The following is a 23,023-nucleotide window of genomic DNA, read 5'->3' as shown; positions in this document are numbered from 1 at the left end:
TGAACCTTTTTATTTCCACCTCTGTTGTACTTCAAATCATCCTATACAGTAGAAATAAATATAATTATCTTTGAAATTCAGACTTCAACTGACTGTATTTGATAAAACTACTGACATAATGAATGTTTCACCAGTAGGGAATTAATGGTATCAACAATAATTTACAAAACCATTTTTCTGATTGTCGAACATCTTGACAAAGAAACTAAGGATCAAATTATAACAAAATAAGATGGTTTTAAAAGTAAATAAATGTGCTTTGACAAATGATATCCATTTTTGTCTTATTAATACAATTTAATTAGGTACACAAAAGTCAATCAACTGCTAATTTGAATTATTGTATCTTCTCATGGTTGAAAAAGTACAATGCTTTTTGAATAAAATGCAACTGACATAAATCTTAGAAGTTAAATGGTTTCGAGCAAAATTTCAGATTGATTTCTAGAAATTTAAAATAAATAAAGTAAAGAACGCTGAAATAATTCTTAGGAAGTAAAATTCCATAGCCTCCAAGTAAGAAAAAGTCCTATCACAATTATATTAATACAAAATATACATAGCGTATATTAAAGACATCTATACATTACATTATACTTTTTTAAACTTCCTGGAAAAATTCTGCCAGAATCAGCCAATAGATCCCTCTCTCTCGCCTCCCCCCTCTCTCTTTTCCAATTTATTTGTTTAGTGGGTACAGCTTTCACTCTCCTACTTTAATATACAAGGTCTCTGTGCCATCAATCACCCTACAAAATTAGCTTATGAGGAATATGTATGGAATTAACCAAAAACATTCAATAGGTTTACTTTCCAAAGTATCAAAATACTTTTACAGTTCTTAGCTCTTGGTTTTACTTTGGCAAGTATATAATCTAATAAAATAAAATAATCAAATGAAACGACAACAGTGAGAGTACTGAAATACCTAACAGCCTGGGCTTCAGTTTCCTTATAGTAAAAGTTTCTTTTTAAAATACCTCTGGAAAGAAAACAAAGCAAAAAAAAAAAAAAGCTGGCAAACTGCCAGTTCTATTTGGATCAAATTATCAAGATATTAACAGAAATTTGACAGCACTTGACCCCACTGATGAATTGTCACATAAATTAACAATTCAGTTTTGTGCTTCATTCCCACCTCACCCACATTTTTCCTAAACAGGTATATTTTAAAGGAGCCTTTGAAAAAAGTGTTGAATATAACATCACTAAAGGGCCAATTGAAGTGATAGAACAAAAACGTGGCAGAATACCAAAAGCATTAAGTGGTAAGCCTTTTTTTTTTTTCCAGCCACCCCCACCTCTCAAGCTTACTTGTTAAGTATGAATCAAGTTAAATGAACCTTGGAAATCATTATGTTGAGAAAAACGTACAGTAAACATGAAAAGATTACGCCCAAGTTCAGTAGATGTTAGCTGTAAATTTCAAAACCAAATCAGCCCTTCAAGTACCTTGGAACAAATGGGAAAATCTCAGACAACTGCAAACCAGAGATATTAAGAACAAGGTTTGCTGAAAGCATGTCTACCAGAAACAAATACTGGGCTGATATTTTCACAGAAAGGGTATAGAGAACATTCAAAAATCATTCTCCAGAAAACAAACACAGAAAAATCAATTTCGATGTAGCAATTAGAAGGGAAAGAACAAGGGTTATATTTCTTTTACTATTTCACTTTTTTCCCTTGTTTTTAAATAAACATGCAGCATGATGATGTACCCTGTCCTCCCACCGCAAATGCCTTTTACTTGAAGGCCTTCCTCCACTCCTCAGCATCTTTGAAACAAGGCCATGAGGTAGGTATGCACTCCCCTTAAGAAAGGGTCGTTTCAAGAAAGAGAGGGGGAAAAAAAGCTATTCTTGGCTTTTGGATTTTAAAATATCTTTGAAAATTCAATGCAGAGATAAAGATCTTTAGAGAAGGGCCTTGTGATATTAAAATGTCTACCTTTGAATACTAAAAGAACAAAGCTCTGATGCTTTGAGACTGAAAGGAAGAGCAGATAAAGAACCCAGAGTCTCCAGTCTAAGACAGGCTTAAAATTGCAGAGCACAGAGAGAGGGACAGTCAGAGGAAAGCAAGTGCTTCCCACCCACCTTTCCAGGTGGGGACAAGATAGATCATGGAGCCAAGGTGAACTTCTATCTTGCCTCCCAGATTGTACCCAGGAAAATGGCCAGGCCCATAATTTCACACACCCAAACCCTTGAACAGTACAGATAGAGTGACAAGCCAAGTTCAGGCCGATAGGGCTGACGCATTCCTTCCTTCTCCCTCCGCCAACAGACTGCAATCCCAAGCAGCCAGAGATAGCATCCTTAGGTTTCAGCACTCCCTAGAGAGGCTCAGATGAAGCATGGAGAAGAGACAGTGACTCAGAGATGAGAAGGGCACCTGATGTGTGCACCCATGACCACAGATCAGTCCAGAAAACATGTATCCTATCATAAGGTGCCAGCAGAGATGAATGAAGACAATTCAATGATAGCAAACTCCAAGGAGAATGACCAAGAATTGAATGTTCCCTCCCTATCAGGTGAGAGTCCCAGAAACTATGCAGCCCTGGGACTAAGAGGCATGTAAACCTTGAATTCGGTTTCAGCAACAAATATTCATTCAGTGGTAAAATGTTTCCAGGCACTGTTCTAGGAGCTAATGATACAGACAAAAAAAAAATCTATAGCTTTATAGAAATTGTGTTCTGATGGGGAATCAGGTAGTAAACCAAATAAGCATGTAATATAATAATATGTTAGATGATGTAAATGCTATGGGGGAACATCAAGTAGCAAAGGGGGACAGGAAGACATACACTTTAAATTGGACACAATTATAAAGAACTCGAGGAAGACCGAGATGACACTGGAATCAATACCTAAAGGTGAGAGTAGACATGGAAAACACTGATAAGGTTGAGTTTTCCTAAATAGACTGGGATTAAATTTCTACTGCCAGGCCGCATTCTGGCTGCAAGATGAATTTGGTTTAAATCTGAAATTAAGCCAAATCGGAGAAAATGAATTAACATTACACACTAGGCCATTTTTAAATGTACAGTCTGTCAAATTTACCCACTACACATAAGAAGAATATATACGGTACTTTCTTCTCCTTCACAGTTACAGTGCTGCATCATTACAGAAAAATACAACTGTATTTGTAACACCATTTTTAAATTAGGTAAATATTTATGTAAACTGAATTTTATATATATGCTTATAGCTATATAAACAGTATACATATGGGTGCACATTCAATATCTATTGCATTCATTTCAGAAAACCACTTTAAATTTCTATGTATGTTTATGCATCAATAACATCATTTTTAGGCTTTTATCTACCCAATTCTGCCTGAGAGATATAACATACTCCATCTCCTATCACAAGCAGTATTAGGGGTAGGGTAGTGGTAGGGAAGTCTAGCATTAGTTTTAAAAATCTCTCAGAAGATTCTAGCATGCTTTTTTCACAAGTCAACACTACCTCTTATCTCCCAGTGATATATAGAGATAAGCAACTTTTGACCTACTGTGTGTTGTATTGATTTAATAACAGCTAAGTGCTTAAGGAAAGTTTAAATAAATGACATCAATATTCAGACAAAGACTTTCTTTTAAATTTAAATCTATAGCTTTTAAAAAAATTTCAACTACTGAGGCATATTAGACAGTGGGGACCACAAGCTCTTAGAGTGAGCGGATTTCTTTTCAGTTGCATTTTTCTTTATTCCTGCAGTTAAGTTCACTCTATGCTCATTACATTATGCAATGGATCAAGAGTTTAATTACAATAAATGTGGGAAGATTTATGAATTTAAGAATAGATAACTCAGCTTGCTTGTTTTGAGAGGAGGGGAGAAGGAGGAATAGAGAGAAAGAAAGAACAGAACTACAATGAATCATCCATTCTGCAAAAATCCTTATGAATTTTTAGTTAAATGAAGTGTATTATACATTAGGAAAAAACTATACACAATTTGCCTATTTTCAAATAAGGAATGCAGCATCTAATTCCAATTAATATGTTAAACTTGACTGATTATCAAAAGGTCTCTAAAATATATACAAAATAGAGAGCAACAGAAACATTCTAAGCTGTGAAAATGTAATTATGCTATGATATTGATCTTTTATTGGATCACAGCTCAAGGGCTGTACATGGAAATCGACCATGTTTCTAACAGTTACAGAAAACCAACTTAAAAGGCACATGTGTTCCGTGAAATGCTGGCATTCAGCAAAGATATACTTTCAGCAAAGGAAAGTCAAACTTAGAAATGGCAGAGGTAAACCCGATAGAAAGTAGCAGCAGAAAACAATAGACTACCAACTCTCATCCAGCTTTTAACCAAAAATTAAGCTTCATGTGAACATCATAAATATTTTGCTAAAATAATTTCCTTTAAGAAAAACTAAGACATAATTTATAACCTACCACTTTTACCAGTCTTTCTTTACATCATTGGCCTGTGTGTCCAAACAACCAGTTCAGAAGGATGAACTTTTACAATCACTTGGTAAGTTACAACTGTTATCTTGCCCTCTTCTAATCTAGTCAATATTGAGTCCCTTAGAAGGTAGATTTTATGACATCAGGATAAAGGTTATAAAAACTTGCTCTTATCACCTCTCTTTACAATTTGTCTCCTCTAGTTTCTTTCTGCTATTCTATAAGCATGTTCATGTATCTTCTAGGTTTTATGAAAAAATTTCTTTTGACACTTCGTCCTTCTCAAACTACTACTTGTCTTCACTGAACTCCTCAAAGACTAGTTATATTCAGTCTGCTATCTTCCCTTTCCCACTAACTTTTTTTTTTAGTTGAATAAAATCTGGCTTCAGTCATCAAGCACCTCTTTATTATCATGAAATATTTCAGACCTATGCAAAAGTATCAAAAATTATGTATACATGTGACATTCTCCCTATGTTCCCTCCTCAATTCCAATCCCTTTCTTTTTCCCAGAGGGAATTATTACCCTGAATTTGAAATAGATTATTCCTAGGCATAATTTTTACACTGTTCCTACATATATTTGGTTCTAAAAACTGTATGTAGAGGTGTATTTCAGGTTTCTAAACTATAAATAGTATTACACTGTACCTGCCTGTTTTTGGTAATATGCTTTTAAATTTTTGCTCAAGATAATGTTTTTGAGATTTGTCCTGTAGATATATTTAGCTATAGTTAATTCATTTGAACTACTCCTTAGTGTCCCATTACATGAATCTATAAAAATTATTTTCATATTCTGAAGCTGATGGAAACATCACTATTATAATCTATGCTACAATAAATATTTTTTTCAGGTTTGTTTGTACATGTGTGCAAAAGTTTTTCTAAGATTCATGTCTGGATAAGAAATAGTTGGATCATCTCCAACCTTATAAGATAGGATTAGGTTAAATTAGTCTCTAAAGGAGGCATACTAATTTATAGTCTTCCTGTAGTGTTCAATTTTTTCCAACCTGATGAGGGTTAAATAGTTTCTCACTGTAATTTTAATATACATTTCCTTAATTATTAGTGAGTTTGAGTGTCTTTTATCTGTGGTTTTCTCTTTTATGAATTATCTGTTCATATTGTTTGCTCATTTTTCTGTTTGGACATCATTTTGTTAATTTTTAGGAGTTTCTGATAATGTTCTGCAAATTCTTTTCATTTACAGTCTTTTGATGAACACATTTTCTTCAATGTAGTCACAATTTATTAAACTTTTTGCTTATTAAACAATATTTATGGAGCATTTACCATGTGCTGTTTTAGAAACTGGGGGCATTTTAGTATACAGAGCCACTTTAGCCTCTTATTGAGTGCATATTTCAGTTTAGGGGACATGAAAAATAAATAAATAACATACGGTGTAAAGTGCAATAAAAAATAAAGCAGGGTGTAAAGGAAGTGGTCATTTTATTATTGATATTAAATAATATACAGTTTAACCCATTTTCCTATTGAAGATTATTCCTCCCACTTGCTGTTACAAATAGTGTTGCTGCATATAATAGTTTGCCTGTTTTCTGGTGTGAACCTTCTCTAGGCTATATCTCTAGGAGGGGAACTACTGGGTAATAAGACATGCAAATGTGCTATTTTACACAAGGATGCCAAATTGCTTTTAAAATGGTTGAAAAAAATACTCCACATTTTTAGGCTTGTGCTGATAAGCATCCATATCAATACTTGTTTATTATGAAGGTTTCTGTCACTAGAGTAAGAATCCAATGATATTTCACTGAGAATTTAGAAACAGTATATAAACTATCAGCAGGTGCAAGTACAGTTTTCATTTAATAGTTTCTGCTTTCTATTTCTCCATCTACTTTCAAGTAATTGTTGTGTTATGTTGGGAGAGCAACACACAGAAAAGGCATCAATAAAAGACTACTGAACGCAGAGGATATTAATACCTCAACAAGGCAAACTTACTGTAAACACTGTGTCCTATCTAGTTACCTATCTTCCTTAGATTTAGAAATCAGAATTGAGATGGTATTGCAGGGACATGTTTTAGCCCATTTGTTACAACAGAAAAATCCAGATTGTTTTTCTGAGGAAGATAACTGTTTTAGATGATTGTTTTGACAGTGAAAACTGGGTTTACCAATTAGGTTTTATGGTAAATAAATTCTATAAATGGAATAAGCTAAATTGTACTCCAAAGTTTTTTTTGTTTGTTTGTTTTCGTTGATTTTTTTGGTTGGTTGGTTTTTGAGACAGGGTCTCACTTTGTTGCCAATGCTAGAGTGCAGTGGTGTCATCATAGCTCACTGTGATCTCAAACTCCTGGGCTCAAGTGATCCTCCTGCCTCAGCCTCCTGAGCAGCTGGGACTACAGGTATGCGCTGCCATGCCCCGGCTAATTTTTCTGGTTTTTGCAGAGGCAAAGTCTTGCCATGTTGCTCAGGGTGTTCTTGAATTCCTGGCTTCAAGTGATCCTCAAGCCTCAGCCTTCCAAAATGCTAGGATTACATACAGGTGTTGAGCCACCACCGCACCTGGCCTTGTACTGCAAGGTTTTGATGAGACACATGCACATATATCCTCATCCACATATATGGATAGCACATGGTAAAAACAATTTATTAAACATATTATGCAGTCAAAGATAACATGAAATTAATATTTCCACTTATTCTTCTAAGTGAAAGAATAACAGGTTTAATTACTAATTGGTTGGATTTTTTGTTTGGGGTTTTTTATTTTAGAACTTTAACAATGCCTTTTTGGCTTTCACTGAGAGAGTGAATGACTTTAATGAGAAGATGAATTCTTTTGCAAGTTAGGTGGTTTCCTTTTTTTTTGCTTTCAAAAAATCGAACAAGGACACAATTGAGTTGTCACCTGAAAGATCATTAAACATGATTTTTCATGATAAATAACTATAATGTTTGGTTCACTGAACTGAATGATTTTTTTAATAACAAAAAATTATTTATGTGAAAAGAGACTACAACTAATCCTTCAATGTGTCTCTTTTTATCAATAAATAATATTTATACATGGCTACTTGATATAATTGGATAAAAATAGCTCAATCCATCTTACTATGAGCTATTTCCAATAAAATCTTACTTTTTCATGAATTTTTATTAAAAATTAATGTATATTGCTTTGAGCACTAAAAATAATTATAATGATAACTCAGAAGAAAAATTTTAACACCTAAAGACTATGATTGCAGAAACAAAAACAATTAAAAATTCAATTTAGATACACATCTCAGTTACAAAGTTATAAAATATGAAAGGATGATTAATCAAAGACTACCAAATATAAAATATTGTTTAGCAGCTTAATATACTGTGGGGGAAATGGATTGGAAATAGCTCAAAGAAAAAAATGAAATGATATAAAATTCCCTATTATCAACTGTATTTTTATGTGGTTTTTAAATAGATGATGGTAGATATATAATCACTGTGAGTCTGCTTTCATTACATACACTAAAAATTGATGAAAAGGTGTCATTTCAAAATGTAAATATGTGGAATATACCATAAAATAACATCCTTTAGAATGGTTTAAACTTTCAAAGAAAAATTTTAGAACCTAAAAATGTGGGAGGTAATAATCCAGTTTTTATATGGAGCACCTGAACAAAAATGTTTCTAGACATTTGAACTAGAGGACTTGCTTGAATCTGCATTTGTACGGCAAGCACAGTTTCTACTTGGATTTTATATTTATCTGGGATAACCTGAGGCCTGGGGTGAGTGATGGAGATTATGGGGTGGCTACTTTGTTTTTATCTCTATGATATTATTTAATGCTTCCATTTATAACTCATGGGCCTCAGAAGAGTGGCTTGAATACTTAAGTGTAAATAAAAAAAGAAAATAATAAAAATAATATAAAACAGGTATCATTTACTAAGCACTCACTCATTTAATACCTAAAACTTCCCTGTGAAGTATTATTAATTAATGCCTGTTAGCAGATGAGAAAGTTGAGATTTTCAGTTAAACAGAATCACAGATGTAGGTCACAGAATTCATAGAATAGCAGGCCAAACCACTACAACAGCATGCATCTGCCTTAGTTTTCTCATCTTAAAGTGGGGATAATAACTCTGACTTTATAATTTTTCCTCAAATATATTCTCATTATAAATGCAAATAAAATTATTAACTTTTTTTGGCAGAAAGTGGCAAGCTATATATAATCAGTTAGAAATATGGACACACATGTTCACATACACACTGGGAAAATAACACACTTTGTATAACACATCCCCAAATATTTAACATATTCTGAAGTTTGTTTCATCTCTTGGCAATGTGATAGAGATACCTGTCTCACCATAGACTTGATGTCTCCCCTAGGACAGTGCACCCAGTTTAAATTTTGGAATCTGAATTTTATAACGTAAGTATAAGCAAGGCACCTGGGTGTCCATCAGGAGTTATTTGGGTACACTAAATCATCAGTCCCCAAAGCCATCTGGCATCAGTGACTGGTTTCATGGAAGAAAAGTTTTCCATGGATGGGGGTGGGGGGAAGCGGGGAGTATGAGGCAGAGCTTAGACGGTGATACAAGTGATGGGGAATGGCTATAAATACAGATGAAGCTTCCCTCACCCACTATTCACCTCCTGCTGTGTGTCCCAGTTCCTAAGTTTCATACAAGACAATTTTCCCATGAACAGGGATAGGGGGGTGGAGGGAGGCGCGGGGCCTGGGGGTTGGAGATGCAGCACTAAATCATGCGTACATTATTTGATATTACTTAGCCATTTGACTTACTTCTTGGGTAGCTTCATTTTTTTCACCTTTTCTTCAGCATGTTCATCTGATATACCCACATGACATCCCAATGCCAACAAAGTCCTGGAAAACAAAACCAGAGATAAGCTGCTATAGTCCCTTCTCTATGTCCAGAATAACCGAACTTGACAGCAATGGGAATGAGATAGAATCTAGAAAGCACCTTGAAAGCACAGCAGAGGTCTTTTGTTTTTAAAGCAAAGGGAAAATGTATTTATTTGTAAATTATTTACTTTCAAGTAAGGGGCAAGACACTGAAAATTGAAATGGCACAAAAAAGAATACACTGAAAAGTAACCCCTTCCTTCCAGTTCTGTTTCCTTCCCCAAAGGCATCCAACGATCATTACAAATTCTCGTATATCTTGCTGGCGAGTAGATGCACATACTAAAGCAGATCTGCATGTGTGTGCAAGTGTGCATCCGTGTTGTTTTTACTTTTTATACAAATGCATATATACAAAAGACATTTTGAGACAACTTGGCTTTAGTATCCATGTCAATGAGTGGTTTCTCCTGCCTCGACAGAGTAAGACATGATGGCATATCCTTTCTGGATTACATAATTCCCAAGGTCTGGGCAGTTCTAGTAATGATGTGGGAATTATCTAAAACCCATCTATACTTATCTCTTCAACATTTTAAACATGTATGGGTAGGTAGATGGATGGATAGACAGATACACACACACACAGAGATGAACAGATATCCATATATATAAGCTTATCCATATACACAAATAGATATATATTTATATATCTATTTGTGTATATGTTAAATATATAGATATATATTATATATGTATCTACATAGATATATATTTATATATGATATCTATTTGTGTATATGGATATTTGTATATATGGATAATGTATCTATCCATCTATACACATATATATATACATATCAAGTTAAAGTTTAGCTTAAATATGGCAAAATTAAGATGACCCTATGAAATTACATTTCTTGTGTGTTAAACTACAAAACTATAGATATACCAAGAACTGACTGAAGGTATAAAATAATGTAAATAATTTTTCAGTTAAAACGGGATTGGTCAACAATAGAAGAATAGAAAATTGATTCACAGGAACAAATACACGTTATACTTATTCAAATACACTGTCCAGGGGAGAGGAAGTAGTTTGCCATCATCCACCATTCACTCATTTACCCTTTCAACAAATATCTGTCGAAAACCACCCAGTGCCAGGCCCTGGGCTACAGACAATGACAATAGTCCTTAAGTGCAATGGGATATGTACAGGGCTATGAAAGTATCAAGCAGAGGTGGCTAACCAGCTTTGAGGGAACTCAAGGTTGACCATAAGTATTAGGATTTATCCTATATTTAGGTAATTAAACCTTTGAGAGCAAGCACACCAAGAAATCTTCTGATTATAATGTGTCTTCCCATGCTGATCTGTAAAAATGGGTAATGAAATGAGTATTTTGGTGTGAAAGACAGGTACTATCACTGCAAAATCAGTACGTCAGCATTACACTCCACGAATGTGGTTAACATGAGTCCACACTGACAAAGTCAGTGGCGTCCTGATATCAAAAGTAGGCCTTAACCATAGAAAACTCAGTTAGTATCATCCTTAACCACTTCGGTACAGCGTCGACTATAGTCGACAGCCACAGATGAACACGCACAGCCGTGATACGACTTTTCTAATTTTTCATTTATCAAGATAAATTTGTGAACATTTAAAAATAACATAATGAAAACATATATGTATATGTTACCTATTCTGATTTACATTACGAGTACAGCTGCCTGTAAAGTAAAACAAGCTTTCAGTGCTTTAAAGCTTTCCTCATCACACAAGAGCAAAACAGACTCGTTGTCAATGCACAGCACAGACTATCGTGCGGACTGTGAGTGCCGGCCGTGGGCAAGGTTTTGCAGCAGGTGAGCGCCACACCGAAGTGGTTAAAGGCTCTGAGAGACAGCGGTACTTTCTTCCACCTATACTATAATTTTCTCATAACTAATAATTCAGCCTCATCTTCACAGTGTAAAGTCCCGAGAAAAGTATGAATTCAACTCACATAGACAGTGAACATAATATACCACACTTGTGTAAAGATACAAGTCAATAAATATTTATTGAGTTACCTCTACTTATGAGGTGCCTTGCAGCGGAGTAGTCCCACCTTTTCTGGGGGGGGGGTTATGTTCCAGGACCCCCAGTGGCTGCCTGAAACCAACGGTAGTACCAAACCCTGTATGTGCTATGTTTTATCCTATACATACATAACTATGATAAAGTTTAATTTATAAATTAGGCCAGTAAGACATTAACAACAATAACTAATAATAGAACAATTTTAACAATATACTCTTCACAATTTTATGGAAAGAAGAATTGTTCTGACTGTAGATCTTAGCAACCTCCATGTGTGATTTTTTTTCTTCTTTTGTTAAGTTGAGAACTTTCACCGCTTCACCAGTCTTGTACTGTGTGGTCATTATGAAGTAAAATAAGAGTTATTTGAACACGAGCACTGTAATACCAGGTAACCTGGCCAGCTTTCATGTGACTAAAGGGTGGAGAGTATCTACAACTCATGGATACCCTGGACAAAGGGAGGATTCTGGTCCCAGGTGGGATAGAATGTGACAGTGTGAGATTTCATCATGCTACTCAGAATGGTATGCAATTTAAAACTTACAAGTTGTTTATTTCTAGAATTTTCCATTTAATATTTTCAAGAAGCTACTGTACACCTTTCTGTTGAACAGTGCTTAAGGTCTGATGGTAAAGAAAACAATGATGAGTAATTATAACAAAATCAAGTAGGATTCAAAGGAGGAAGCCGCTGGACGGGTTTCAGCAACAAATGAATGAATGCGTGTACTTGCGTGTGTGTGCGCACGTGCGTTGTGTGTATAAACTCATGCTGCTGTGTACAGAATGAACAGGGCAAGTGACGGGACCGGTTAGGAGATTGCCATGGTAGTCCAGTGGTAGATGTGGCGGCGTGGCCCAGGATGACTGCTGTGGAAATGGAGGAAGGGAACAGAGTGCAGGTATGCTTGGAGGCCCTGGAGATGGGCTGGATGTAGGGATAAAACCGAAGGAGGCCTCGGGATGATTTCTGGGTTCCTGGCCCGTACAGCAGGATGAACAGCAGGGGTGCTATTTCCAAGGGAGGTAAGGCTGTAGCTCCAGGCACTTCTGATGCATCCAAGGAAAACTCAACTGAACAGCAGAATGCACACTCCTGTCGTTCAGAGCAGATGGCTGGGGTGGAGATGGACATATGAGGAGTGGGGTAATTAAGTCAAGGGTGTGATGAGAATACCTCCAGAGAGTTTGCACAGTGAGAAGGAAAGGTCCAAGATTTAACAAAAAGATTCACGACAGTTAGAGACTGGGAAGATTGTTGTCCTCTCCACCCCTCCCACTCCCTGTAAAAGGTACAGAGGTAGAAGGAAAACTTTCTCTTTTAGATGAAAATTATGCTTCCCCCCTTATCTGTTATTTTTCTCCCTTCCCTATTGCTCTCTTCTTCATCCCTGTATCCCTGCTATTTCTCCCCACCCTTCTGTGTACAAACACACAGCTTTTCCTAAAACTAATTTCCAGGAAAAAAAAAAATACTTGGCCAGGAGTAAAACATCATTGTTGTCTCACTGTATTTTTGTTAACTTCCAAAGAAATAAATTCTATAAAAGTATATTATATGTTGATTAAAATTCCTTAATTTCTAAAACATGAGTTATTTATTCAGAAATTAAGATCTGTAATTTGAAAAATATTGCATGGACTGAAAACTAAACCAGAAACTAAGCCTTCGGTAACACTGATCACATTTGGGGGCCATCTGGCAGGCGAGGGCTACCAAGCTGTGCTGTTGTGAAAGAGAGTGTCAGAATTTTGCAGTACTGTACGATACACAGGTGACAATTCCAGTCTTAAGTAAGTTGTCATTGTCAACAATTTACATGACAGAAAATCACAGAAAGAGCACCAAAAATTCATATTCACATTAAATCACCCCTCAACCCAAATTAAGTAATATTCTGGAATGATTCCTTGCTCATATGTTATTTGGAACCTCTCAGGATTTAAACAAATAAAGTTGTTAATCCCTCCCATGACATATTATAAAACGAACATACAAAAAACCTACACTGTGCTTCTGCTGTTAGACATATAGTGCTAGAGGTTTTATCATTTAGTGTGCACAGTAACACCATGAAGTAAATACATTATGATCCTCATTTTATTAAAGAAAAGAAGATCTAAGGTTCAGAGAAGTTCAGTTACTCCAGCAAGATTCCCTTGATGAAACAAGTCCTTGAACCTAGACTGTCCAACTCCACAGCCTCATCTGTTCTGGTGCCTACCAACAAAATAGGTGAATACAGGAAACACACAAAGAAAGCACTGTGCTTTCTCTAAACCACTGGAACTGGGCATAGTATGAATTTGAGAAGAAGGGGTGTATTTCCGCTAATTTGATTTTTAAAGAAATAAATTAGTTCATCACAAAAGCCATATATGTATATATACATATATATGTATATATACATATATATATATATATACACACACACACACACATACTATTAATACTTAGTTACAGGAAAATCAATGAAGAAATGTTAAGAATTAGCTCATGAAAAGGGGTCATTAGGTTTCACCATAAGGAATAACACCATGGTACATGCAGTCTGATGATTAATCAAAACAGCCACCGGCAGTTGTTAGGAATGAGATTGGATTACATGTGGTAGTCAAAGGCTCAACATACTAAATGCAAATACAGAGTTTTCTACACTCCCGAATTTACTCTTTGCAATAGCTGCCTTGGCTGTTAATTGCTAAAATGATAGGGAATGTACTGCAAATTTAACTAAATTATGTCTGACCATGACCTTTCAATAAAACATTGTATTGTAAAAAATGGGGAACTAATGAGCTGCCATGAATTACTAAGCTAAATGTACAAATCCCATGTCATGACCACAAAGGAAGATCAGAGACACTGAATATAAGTATCCAGATCATAGCAACTCATTATGTATTCCTTATCATAGGCAAACCTTGTCATTTTTTACCTTTATAAGGTTCTAAATAGAGATAGGAATATTCATACACTGCTGGCAGGTCTGCAAACCAGTACAATCTCTGTGGAAAGTAATATGGAGATACCTCAAAAAGCTAAAGGTAGAACAACCATTTGGTCCAGCAATCCCACTATTAGGTGTGTATCCAAAACAAAAAAAAAAGACATTCGATAAAAGAGACATCTGCACTCAAATGTTTATAGGAGCACAATTCACAATTGCAAAGATATGGAAACAACCCAAGTGCCCATCAGCACATGAGTAGATTAACAAAATTTGGTATATGTACACCATGAAGTACTACTCGGCCATAAGAAAACAATGGTGAACTAATACCTCTTATATTAACCTGGATGGAACTTGGAGACCATTCTTTTAAGTAAATTATAACAAGAATGGGCTGGGTGAGGTGACTCATGCCTGTAATTCTGGCACTCTGGGAGGTTGAGGCGGTAGGATCACTCAAGGTCAGGAGTTCAAAACCAGCCTGAGCAAGAGTGAAACCCCATCTCTACTAAAAAGAAAGAAATTAATTGGCCAACTAAAAATATATATAGAAAAAAATTAGCTGGGATGGGGGTGCATGCCTGAGCCTCAGCTACTCAGGAGGCTAAGGCAGAAGGATTGCTTGAGCCAAGGAGTTTGAGGTTGCTATGAGCTAGGCTGACACCACAGCACTCTAGCCTGGGCAACAGAGTGAGACTCTGTCTCAAAACAACAACAACAACAACAACAACAAAGTATCACAAGAATGGACAAACATCATATGTACTCACCATTAAATCTGAACTAATTGATCAATAGTTATGTGCACATATGGAAATAATATTCATCAGAACTCAAGTAGGTGGGAGGGAGGAGGAGGGTAAATTCACACCTAATGGGTATAATGCACACTATCTGAGGGATGGGCACACTTACAACTTTGACTCAAATGCTACAAAAGCAATTTATGTAACCAAAATGTTTATACCCCCATAATATTCTGAAATTAAAGAAAAAGAGAAGGAATACATAGGGAAAGGGACAAGATAAAGGAAATATAATCTACTGTCTGTTTTATTACTATATTAATATGTGTAGGACAAGTAAAAAGGGGTTAGAAGAGTATGAAAAATAGTCCAGTGAAGTTCCTTTTACTATAATAGAAGTTTAGATACTATTAAAATAATAATCTAGTATTATGTACCATTTAATGCATTATGGTATTTGAATTATGTTTTTTATTTTAAAATATTTAATTGACAAAGATTCAATTTTTAAAAAATAATAAAAAATACATTTACTTGATTTGTAATACTCTTTTTAAGTTACTAGTAGAATCTAAACCCACTCTATGTCTAATTTGTTTATTGCCATGATAATTAGTCTGCATCTTTCAGAGTATACAGTCATGTGTCCCTTCACCATGGGGATACATTCTGAAAAATCATCAGGCACTTTCGTTCTTGTGCAAACATCATAGAGTGTGCTTACACAACCCCAGATGGTATAGCCTATTACTCCTAGGCTACAAACCTGTCCAGCATGTTATTATACTGAATACTCTAGGCAATTTTAACACAATGGTAAGTATTTGTGGATCTAAACATAGGAAAGGTAATGCATTGCACTATGATGTTATGACAGATATGATGCCACTAGGCACAGGAATGTCTTAGCTCTTTTACAATCTTATGGGACCACCACCACATATGCGGTCTGTTGTTGACCGTAAATGTCATTATGCTGCATATGACTGTATACCCGAGCCCAAATTCTAGAATCTGAAACAGTATTATGTTCTGGTTCCTTGGTAAAATAACTTCGATGCTAGTTTAACTTCTTACTTTTAACAAAGCTGAAACAAACAAAAAGGAATAAGGTATCCTTTCATACCTAATACAAAAATATATTAGAATAAGTGACTTTTTGAACAAATCCAGTTCTACAGGACATCAAGGAAGGAAAGGAGGCAAAACAAAAGTCAGAGGCCTTTCAAAAGTATTTCCTTTACTTTTCTGTATTAAATTTTGGAATTATATTCCTTCCTTTATTTTATCCAAGACCCATTCTTCCATCTGCAGAAGTAACTGGCAAATTCAAAAGATCCATGGGCAAAAAGTCACTGAAAGACAAATTTGCCTTTACAAGATAGTATAAAATACTCAAAATAGGTTGCTCAGGCCAGGCATGGTGGCGCATGCCTGTAGTGCCAGCTACTCAGGAGGCTGGGGCAGGAGGATCGCTTGAGCCCAGGAGTTTGAGGCTACAGCGTGATACGAAAGTGTCTATGGATAGCTACTGCACTCCAGCCTGAGCAACATAGCAGGAACCGGTCTCTTTAAAAAAAAAAAAGGTATGTTGCTCAGATAATGGTCCCCACAGGTATTCTCTGAAAATTTGTGTAAAAGTTTCCAAACACTTACTCTTAATATCTTTACTTACCTTGCCACAAACCAGTAACATTTGTGACTGGCCCGTTCCCTGGACCACATTCCACACTCTGTGGACCACTCCTGTATTGGATCACAGAACCCTCATATTCCATAATACCTATAAACACCTATAGAATATCTTTTGGGAAATACTGATGTGGAGCAAAAAGACATAAAATAATAGTGTCAAAGTCGAATTCCCAACAAATACTAATTCAATCTGCCTATGTATTACGAAAAATTCTAGCTTTAATTAAAACGACTTCACAGCTGAATTAAAGTATAATATCAATACCTGGTTTCTTTCAGGTAAGGCAGATTGGAAAACAGAAAAAGTCAAGAAACTCACTTCAAAGTCTCAAGCGACATTTGTAAGTTGTAATTGCGTTCCTGCTCAGGCAGCTTGGAGAACTCCACCAGACATGGGTGTTGTCTCTTGTTGTCATCTCTAACCTGAAACAGGACAGGAAATCGACATGTAGTAGTCTCCCATGTCAGACACTAGCAATGGTAATTCAACTGTGTGGCGGAAGGTGGGGAGGGAGAGCGAGATGAAACGCCCAGATCGCCGCCCAGCAGAGCTGCCTCTTAATCTCCCAGCACGGTTAGTATCTGAGCCAGCGGAAAAGTCAGCAATATCTGTGTTCCTTCTTCTCCTGTTTGGCACAGTTTATGGCCTCGGCTTCCATGGGCTTTTGCAATGCCCACTCCTACCCCAATACCCACAGGTTCGCTCACTGAGCTCCTTCCAACATTTGCTTAAATCTCACTTTCTCAATGAGGTATACCCTGCCCACTTGCAATAATAAGGCAATCTGGTCCATAATGCTTACCACCTTCTAACAGACTAGATCCTTATTAATAACAAGGCTTGCCGGGCTATTGTCTGTTTCCCTGTACTAGAAGGTAAGACCAATAGAACAAGGTCTCTTTCATTCTTTGATATATGCCAAATACCTAGAACATGTCTGGCACGTGGCAGGTACTTAACAATGTTACATAAATTGAAATTAATGTTGTGTAAGAAGGGTATGGTAATGACTTGATTTTAATTTGTAGTAATTTTTCTGTGTAGAGTCAAACTGATTAGAAACATCAATTAATGACATGACTGATATAAACTCTCTGAGGTGGTTCTGGCTGTTCATTTCACCCTGTCAGTTACCTTCTGCTCTTACAAATTACTCTACTACCTTAACAAAATCAGTTAGTAATAAGGTGGTTTTCATATCAATCCTTGAAAGTATATATTAGCAATTGCATTAAACTAAATTCAAGATTTTAGGAATAAATTTATGAGAAAGATGCTCTCTATCCTTGCATTAGTAATTAGGTTTGTTATCTTCTTAGAGACCTAAATTACATAGGCATTACTGCTAGGGTAGCACCTCGATGACAGCCATATGCTGTCAGGGAACAAATTACTCTATGGGAATAATTACCAGGTTCTATAAATGCCACACAAAAATATGCAAACAGAGTGAGACTTTTCAAAAGTCTTCAGGAGTCGCCAATTTAGAAATAATCTATTCATTCCTTCCTTTCTGGTAATCATTACAAACGAACAGGACTTACACAGAAGCATGTATTATGTATATTTACTTAAATGCACAATTCTGGAAATAAAATTGAGCTATAAAGTTTAATACTAAACTCTAAATCTCTAACCCTAATTGCTAGACATAAAAGTTAAAACAAATGTGTCTGAGTCCTAAGATTAATATCCTCCCCATTTATGTAAGCTCCACCTCCCATTTATTCTCTATGACAAAGACTCACCACCACCACCACCCTCTCAGGTGTCTGAGCTAAAACAAGACAGCTGCTCAGATTTCCTTCCCTCTCTTACCACAGCGCGTACCCAAACTCTGAAACATCCCCAGTAATCACATCTCTCCACCCCTGTTGCCAGGCAGAGTTAGCGCCCTCTCGCCTGGGGCACCTGGGCCCTCTCCCTGCCTCTCCCGCTGCCCCAAGGCTCACTGCTTTCCCCACACTCACTGCAGAGCTTCTCTCTAACACACAGACTTAAGTATGTCACCTCCCTCCTAAGCATTTTTCAACACTCTTTAGACCCCTACAGAATAAAATCATATTCTGCCCCAGGTCTTTTGTGACGTGCCTCCTGCCTACGTGGCCTGACATCCCACTTCTATTCCTCTGTACCACAGCACCTTGTCCTCTGTCCTCTGGCAACGCTGTGCTGCTGATAGGTCATCACAAATGTCCTGTTCCTTCCGCCTCCTCATTTTTACACTTGCAAGGCCCTCTGCCTAGAATATGGTTCCGCTCTCTGATAGCTAGCCAACTTGGACTCATCCTTCAGCCTCAGATCAAGTATTTGCCGCTTCCTGGAAGCATTCCCTGATTTCCCAGGAAAGACCTAAATATTTCTCCTTCACTCTGTAATTGTTTGCATGTCTCTTACTCAAACTAACCAGGAAGTTCCTAAAAGGCAAACGCAGTACCCTAAAGTCAAGTTCTTTTCAACGTTGGGTCCCCAGTAGCAAGCACAGCCAGGCAAATAGTAGGCATGCAATATATTTTAAAGGGAGAGATAAATGGCAGAATGTCTCTGCATGATGTTATTCCATAAAACAGAGCCTCTGCACGATGCTCCTATGAAATATATGCCTAATACTGATAACTTTCAATTGTCTAGGCAATTAGACTATCCTTCAATGAACCTGCCAGTAATGTCAGTCAGCCCATTTACTACAATAATACAGTAAAGCAAAACTTCCCAAAAACTAACGTGTAAGGGCAAAAAAAAAAAAATCAATCCAATCAACTATGTCACCCCATAGGAAGATGAGAGAGAAAAAGTTATGTTTCCAGAAAGATGTACTAACAGAATCTGAAAATAAATTTCAAAATTATGTACCGGACCATACTGCCAGCCAAGTTCAATTTTATTCATAACCCAGAGTTCATGGATATTCTCTGCCAGTTTTTCTCTTATCCTCTCTAGATGAGGAGGCAACACGATCTAAAATTTAAAAAAAGAAAAAGAAAACACACATCAGAAACAAACAGGGCTAATTGTCCTCACTGTGAATTAAACTAAATAAAACTGCCTCACAAACCATTAAAATATAATAATATAATCAGATTCTAAATTATCTCATGGCATTCTTTAGATAAATCTTGGGACCTTCATTTCTGACAACTTAGGTTTCCAAGTGAGGTTAGGAAAAACAACAACAAGAAAGGAATATTGATGGGGGCAAAGAAAGATGTTTAATGGATATAGGACAACTACCAAAGTGTGCATTATTTAAAACAAGAAATCACTCCAAAGCTCTTACACCAACCTGGCCGGCCCCACAGGCCAGGGTGAAGGGAATTCAGTGCCCAAGTTATAATTCATTGGCTCTTTGAGCCTGTAAATTTCTGATTGCAGTGATTTATATTTTCCCTTAACTCTGCTCTGTTACTGTTAGTGGTTTCCAAATGTAAGCCTCAAGGAAAAAAATCATTACATGTTCCCATTAAACGGAGAAAGTTAAGTGTTCATAAAAAAACACAAGGTGAGGAGTTGGTTGTTTACATCTTGATAAAGCACTTCTGTGTGACCCCACCAGTAGTCCCTCACCAGATGCAGCTAGAAAATGCCTACAAGGCCCACTGAGGATGAGGCATCTCCACAGGGGGTAGGTGATCACTGCTTTCTTTCCCTGAGACAGCAAGGACATCCAGATCTCAGGCAATCGCCAATGTGCTACCATTGCATAATCTAGCTGTCCATTTCTAGCCTCCCAATTTTGTTTCCTACCAAACGTAGGTAGAGCTATACATACCCTGCTACATGTCATCAATGGACAACACATATTGAATTTTAGCCATGAACAATGCTTGCATGTTTATTTTAACTACATAATAGAAAAAGCCAGCGCTGAGGAACAAGAAATATGATTCTAGGAGCTAAACAACTAGATGCTAAATAAATGAAGCTTCTCAGGCCTGGTATTAATTCAACTTCAAACTTTAGAAACAACATCTTTGATCTTCAAAATTATAAGCTTTGAATATCAAACCAACCTTACTGCAGTTACATCACCATCAAAACAAATACATATTTAATATTCAATTCAATCTCTAGAAACCATAACATTTATGAAACAGAAAAGCAAGAACAATGGCTAATGTTTCTTGGTGCCTACATGCCAAGTTATGTGTTATCTATTAACTATGACAAACACATTCTTAGCATTTTAATCAACAAGGTAACTTCCCTAAGGTCCCAGAGTAGGCATTTCATCTCTGGCGTTTTAACTCTAAAGTTCATGATCGCAATCTCTACTCAAGACAAACGTCAGTTAAATATCTTCTAGATAATAAATTTGTCTAGATGGAAGATGAAATTAAAAACTCCATGTTTACTCTATATAAAAAGTTTTAGTACAGTTTTAGTACATTCTAAAACTAATAAGCATTACATCTATATGATATTATTTCAAGGGTAATACATCACCCAAGATATTAAATCAGCTTAACATTATTACACCTTAAAATTGCTTGTATAATTTTGTCACTAAGTTCCACCTGTTGCTACTATTGCTTTTTTTTTTTAAAGTATAATATGTATTTTATAAACTAAATATATCAACTAGTTTTTTAAGAGAGGGTGTCTCTCTCATACAGTGGTATGATAATAGCTCACTGCAGCCTTGAACTCCTGGGCTAAAGTGACTCTCCTATCAAAGCCTCTTGAGTAGTTGGAACTACAGGCATGTGCCACCATGCCCAGCTAATTTTTTCATTTTTATTTTTTGAGAAATGGAGTTTAGCTATGTTGCTCAAGCTGGTCTTAAATTCTTGGGCTCAATCAATCTTCCTGACTCAGCCTCCCGAGTAGCTGAGATTACAGGCACCAGCCACCATGCCCAGCTCCAATATTAACTATTTTAATAAAACCTAAAAACAATCATGAACAGTTTTACAACTTTAGGTGTGACCCAAGAGTGCATTATGAAATCAATTTATGGGTTTGGGACAACTATTAAAAAATAGAATAAAATAGAAAGTATGTGGACATGGTAAAAGTGAGCATTATTTTATGAGTTTTGTTTCAGGTATATAGTCAATTGCATTACTATAAAATGCATTCCTGTGGGTTGCAGTCCAAGTTTGAAAGCCACTGATTAGCAGAAGGATGACAATACAAACAGTTGCCATTAGAGTTGATCTCAATACCTGGCTGGTATCCACAGGGATTGGTGTGAAGGCAGCTTGTGTCAGGGAAACCGTGGGGCCCAGGAGGTCCCGTGTGTAAGTCCTTTCTTGCTTGTACTCCCGGCTGTGTTCCACTTTCAACTTCTCTTTTGGCAGAACAGCTTCATAACACGGAGCATACCCAGGTGGAGGAAGGAATTTGAATTCTCCATGTCGTCCCCCAAGCAGAAAGCGTACCCTAAAAGGCATAAATGTCAGAGTCAATTACGTCTCTGGTGGACATTTTCTGATCAACAAAACATCAGGAAAAAATTATTTGTATAAAATTAACTTTAGCAGAAGCCACAAATTTTCACTAAGTACCATCAAGATGTCCTTAGAATCTAAGAGCCTCTAATTATAATAGGTGAAAGAGGAGGGCATCATATTGATCAAAACAGAAAACCTGATTATACATGATGTAAATGGATCAGTGAAGGCTTATCACTCAATAGAGAAATAACTAAAGCACACATATCGTATTCCTAAGGAATGAAGTACCTGTCCATAACAAATGGTCATTAAGTGTGCCAAGGTACTCAAGTAATCAACAGATAAAGAGAAGGCATGATCTAAATGTCTATATGCTTAAAATCACAGGGCTGAACCAGGAATGAGAGAGAGACAGTCATTGTCCAGTACCCAATTTCCTAATGAAACTCCTTAAAGGGAATTCACATGTCACTTCTGCTTGCTAAAGCAAGCACATGATCTTATTTTATCATTTCTTAATTTCAACAACAACAAAGAACTTACTAAAATCTTTTAGATATCATACATATTTTATTAAAAATAATCTGAGTTCCATTGAACAACATTTTTTAAACACTTAAATGATACCAATTTCTTGGGGGCTATTAGCTTACAAAAATAAATTCAAATTTTTCATTTTATTTCTAATTCTTTTTCTAATTTGTACTTGAGTCCCAGGGAAACAAAACTAAACAAAATAAAATAAAATATAAAATAAAATGAACAAAAAGTGACGAAAAACAAATACCTTAAAACAATCCAGATACCTATAGAAACATAATT

General features: G+C 36.2%; 1 protein-coding gene across 5 annotated transcripts in view; it reads right to left on the bottom strand.

Moving 5' to 3' along the window:
- RYR2 (ryanodine receptor 2) overlaps positions 1–23,023 on the bottom strand; it is a 644,030-nt gene that overhangs the window by 241,852 nt on the left and 379,155 nt on the right. For all 5 annotated transcript variants that reach the window (XM_075995501.1, XM_075995503.1, XM_075995502.1 and 2 more), the window contains 4 exons: positions 21,971–22,187; positions 19,659–19,763; positions 17,124–17,227; positions 9,252–9,335 (listed from right to left, as the gene is read on the bottom strand). In XM_075995501.1, coding sequence (XP_075851616.1) covers positions 9,252–9,335; positions 17,124–17,227; positions 19,659–19,763; positions 21,971–22,187 — 510 coding nt within the window. The remainder of the gene's footprint in view (positions 1–9,251; positions 9,336–17,123; positions 17,228–19,658; positions 19,764–21,970; positions 22,188–23,023) is intronic.

This window comes from Microcebus murinus, chromosome 19 (assembly GCF_040939455.1).
Source record: "Microcebus murinus isolate Inina chromosome 19, M.murinus_Inina_mat1.0, whole genome shotgun sequence".
Taxonomy (NCBI): Eukaryota; Metazoa; Chordata; class Mammalia; order Primates; family Cheirogaleidae; genus Microcebus; species Microcebus murinus.
Note: the sequence above shows the minus strand (reverse complement) of the source record. Positions and strands in the feature narration are given on the sequence as shown.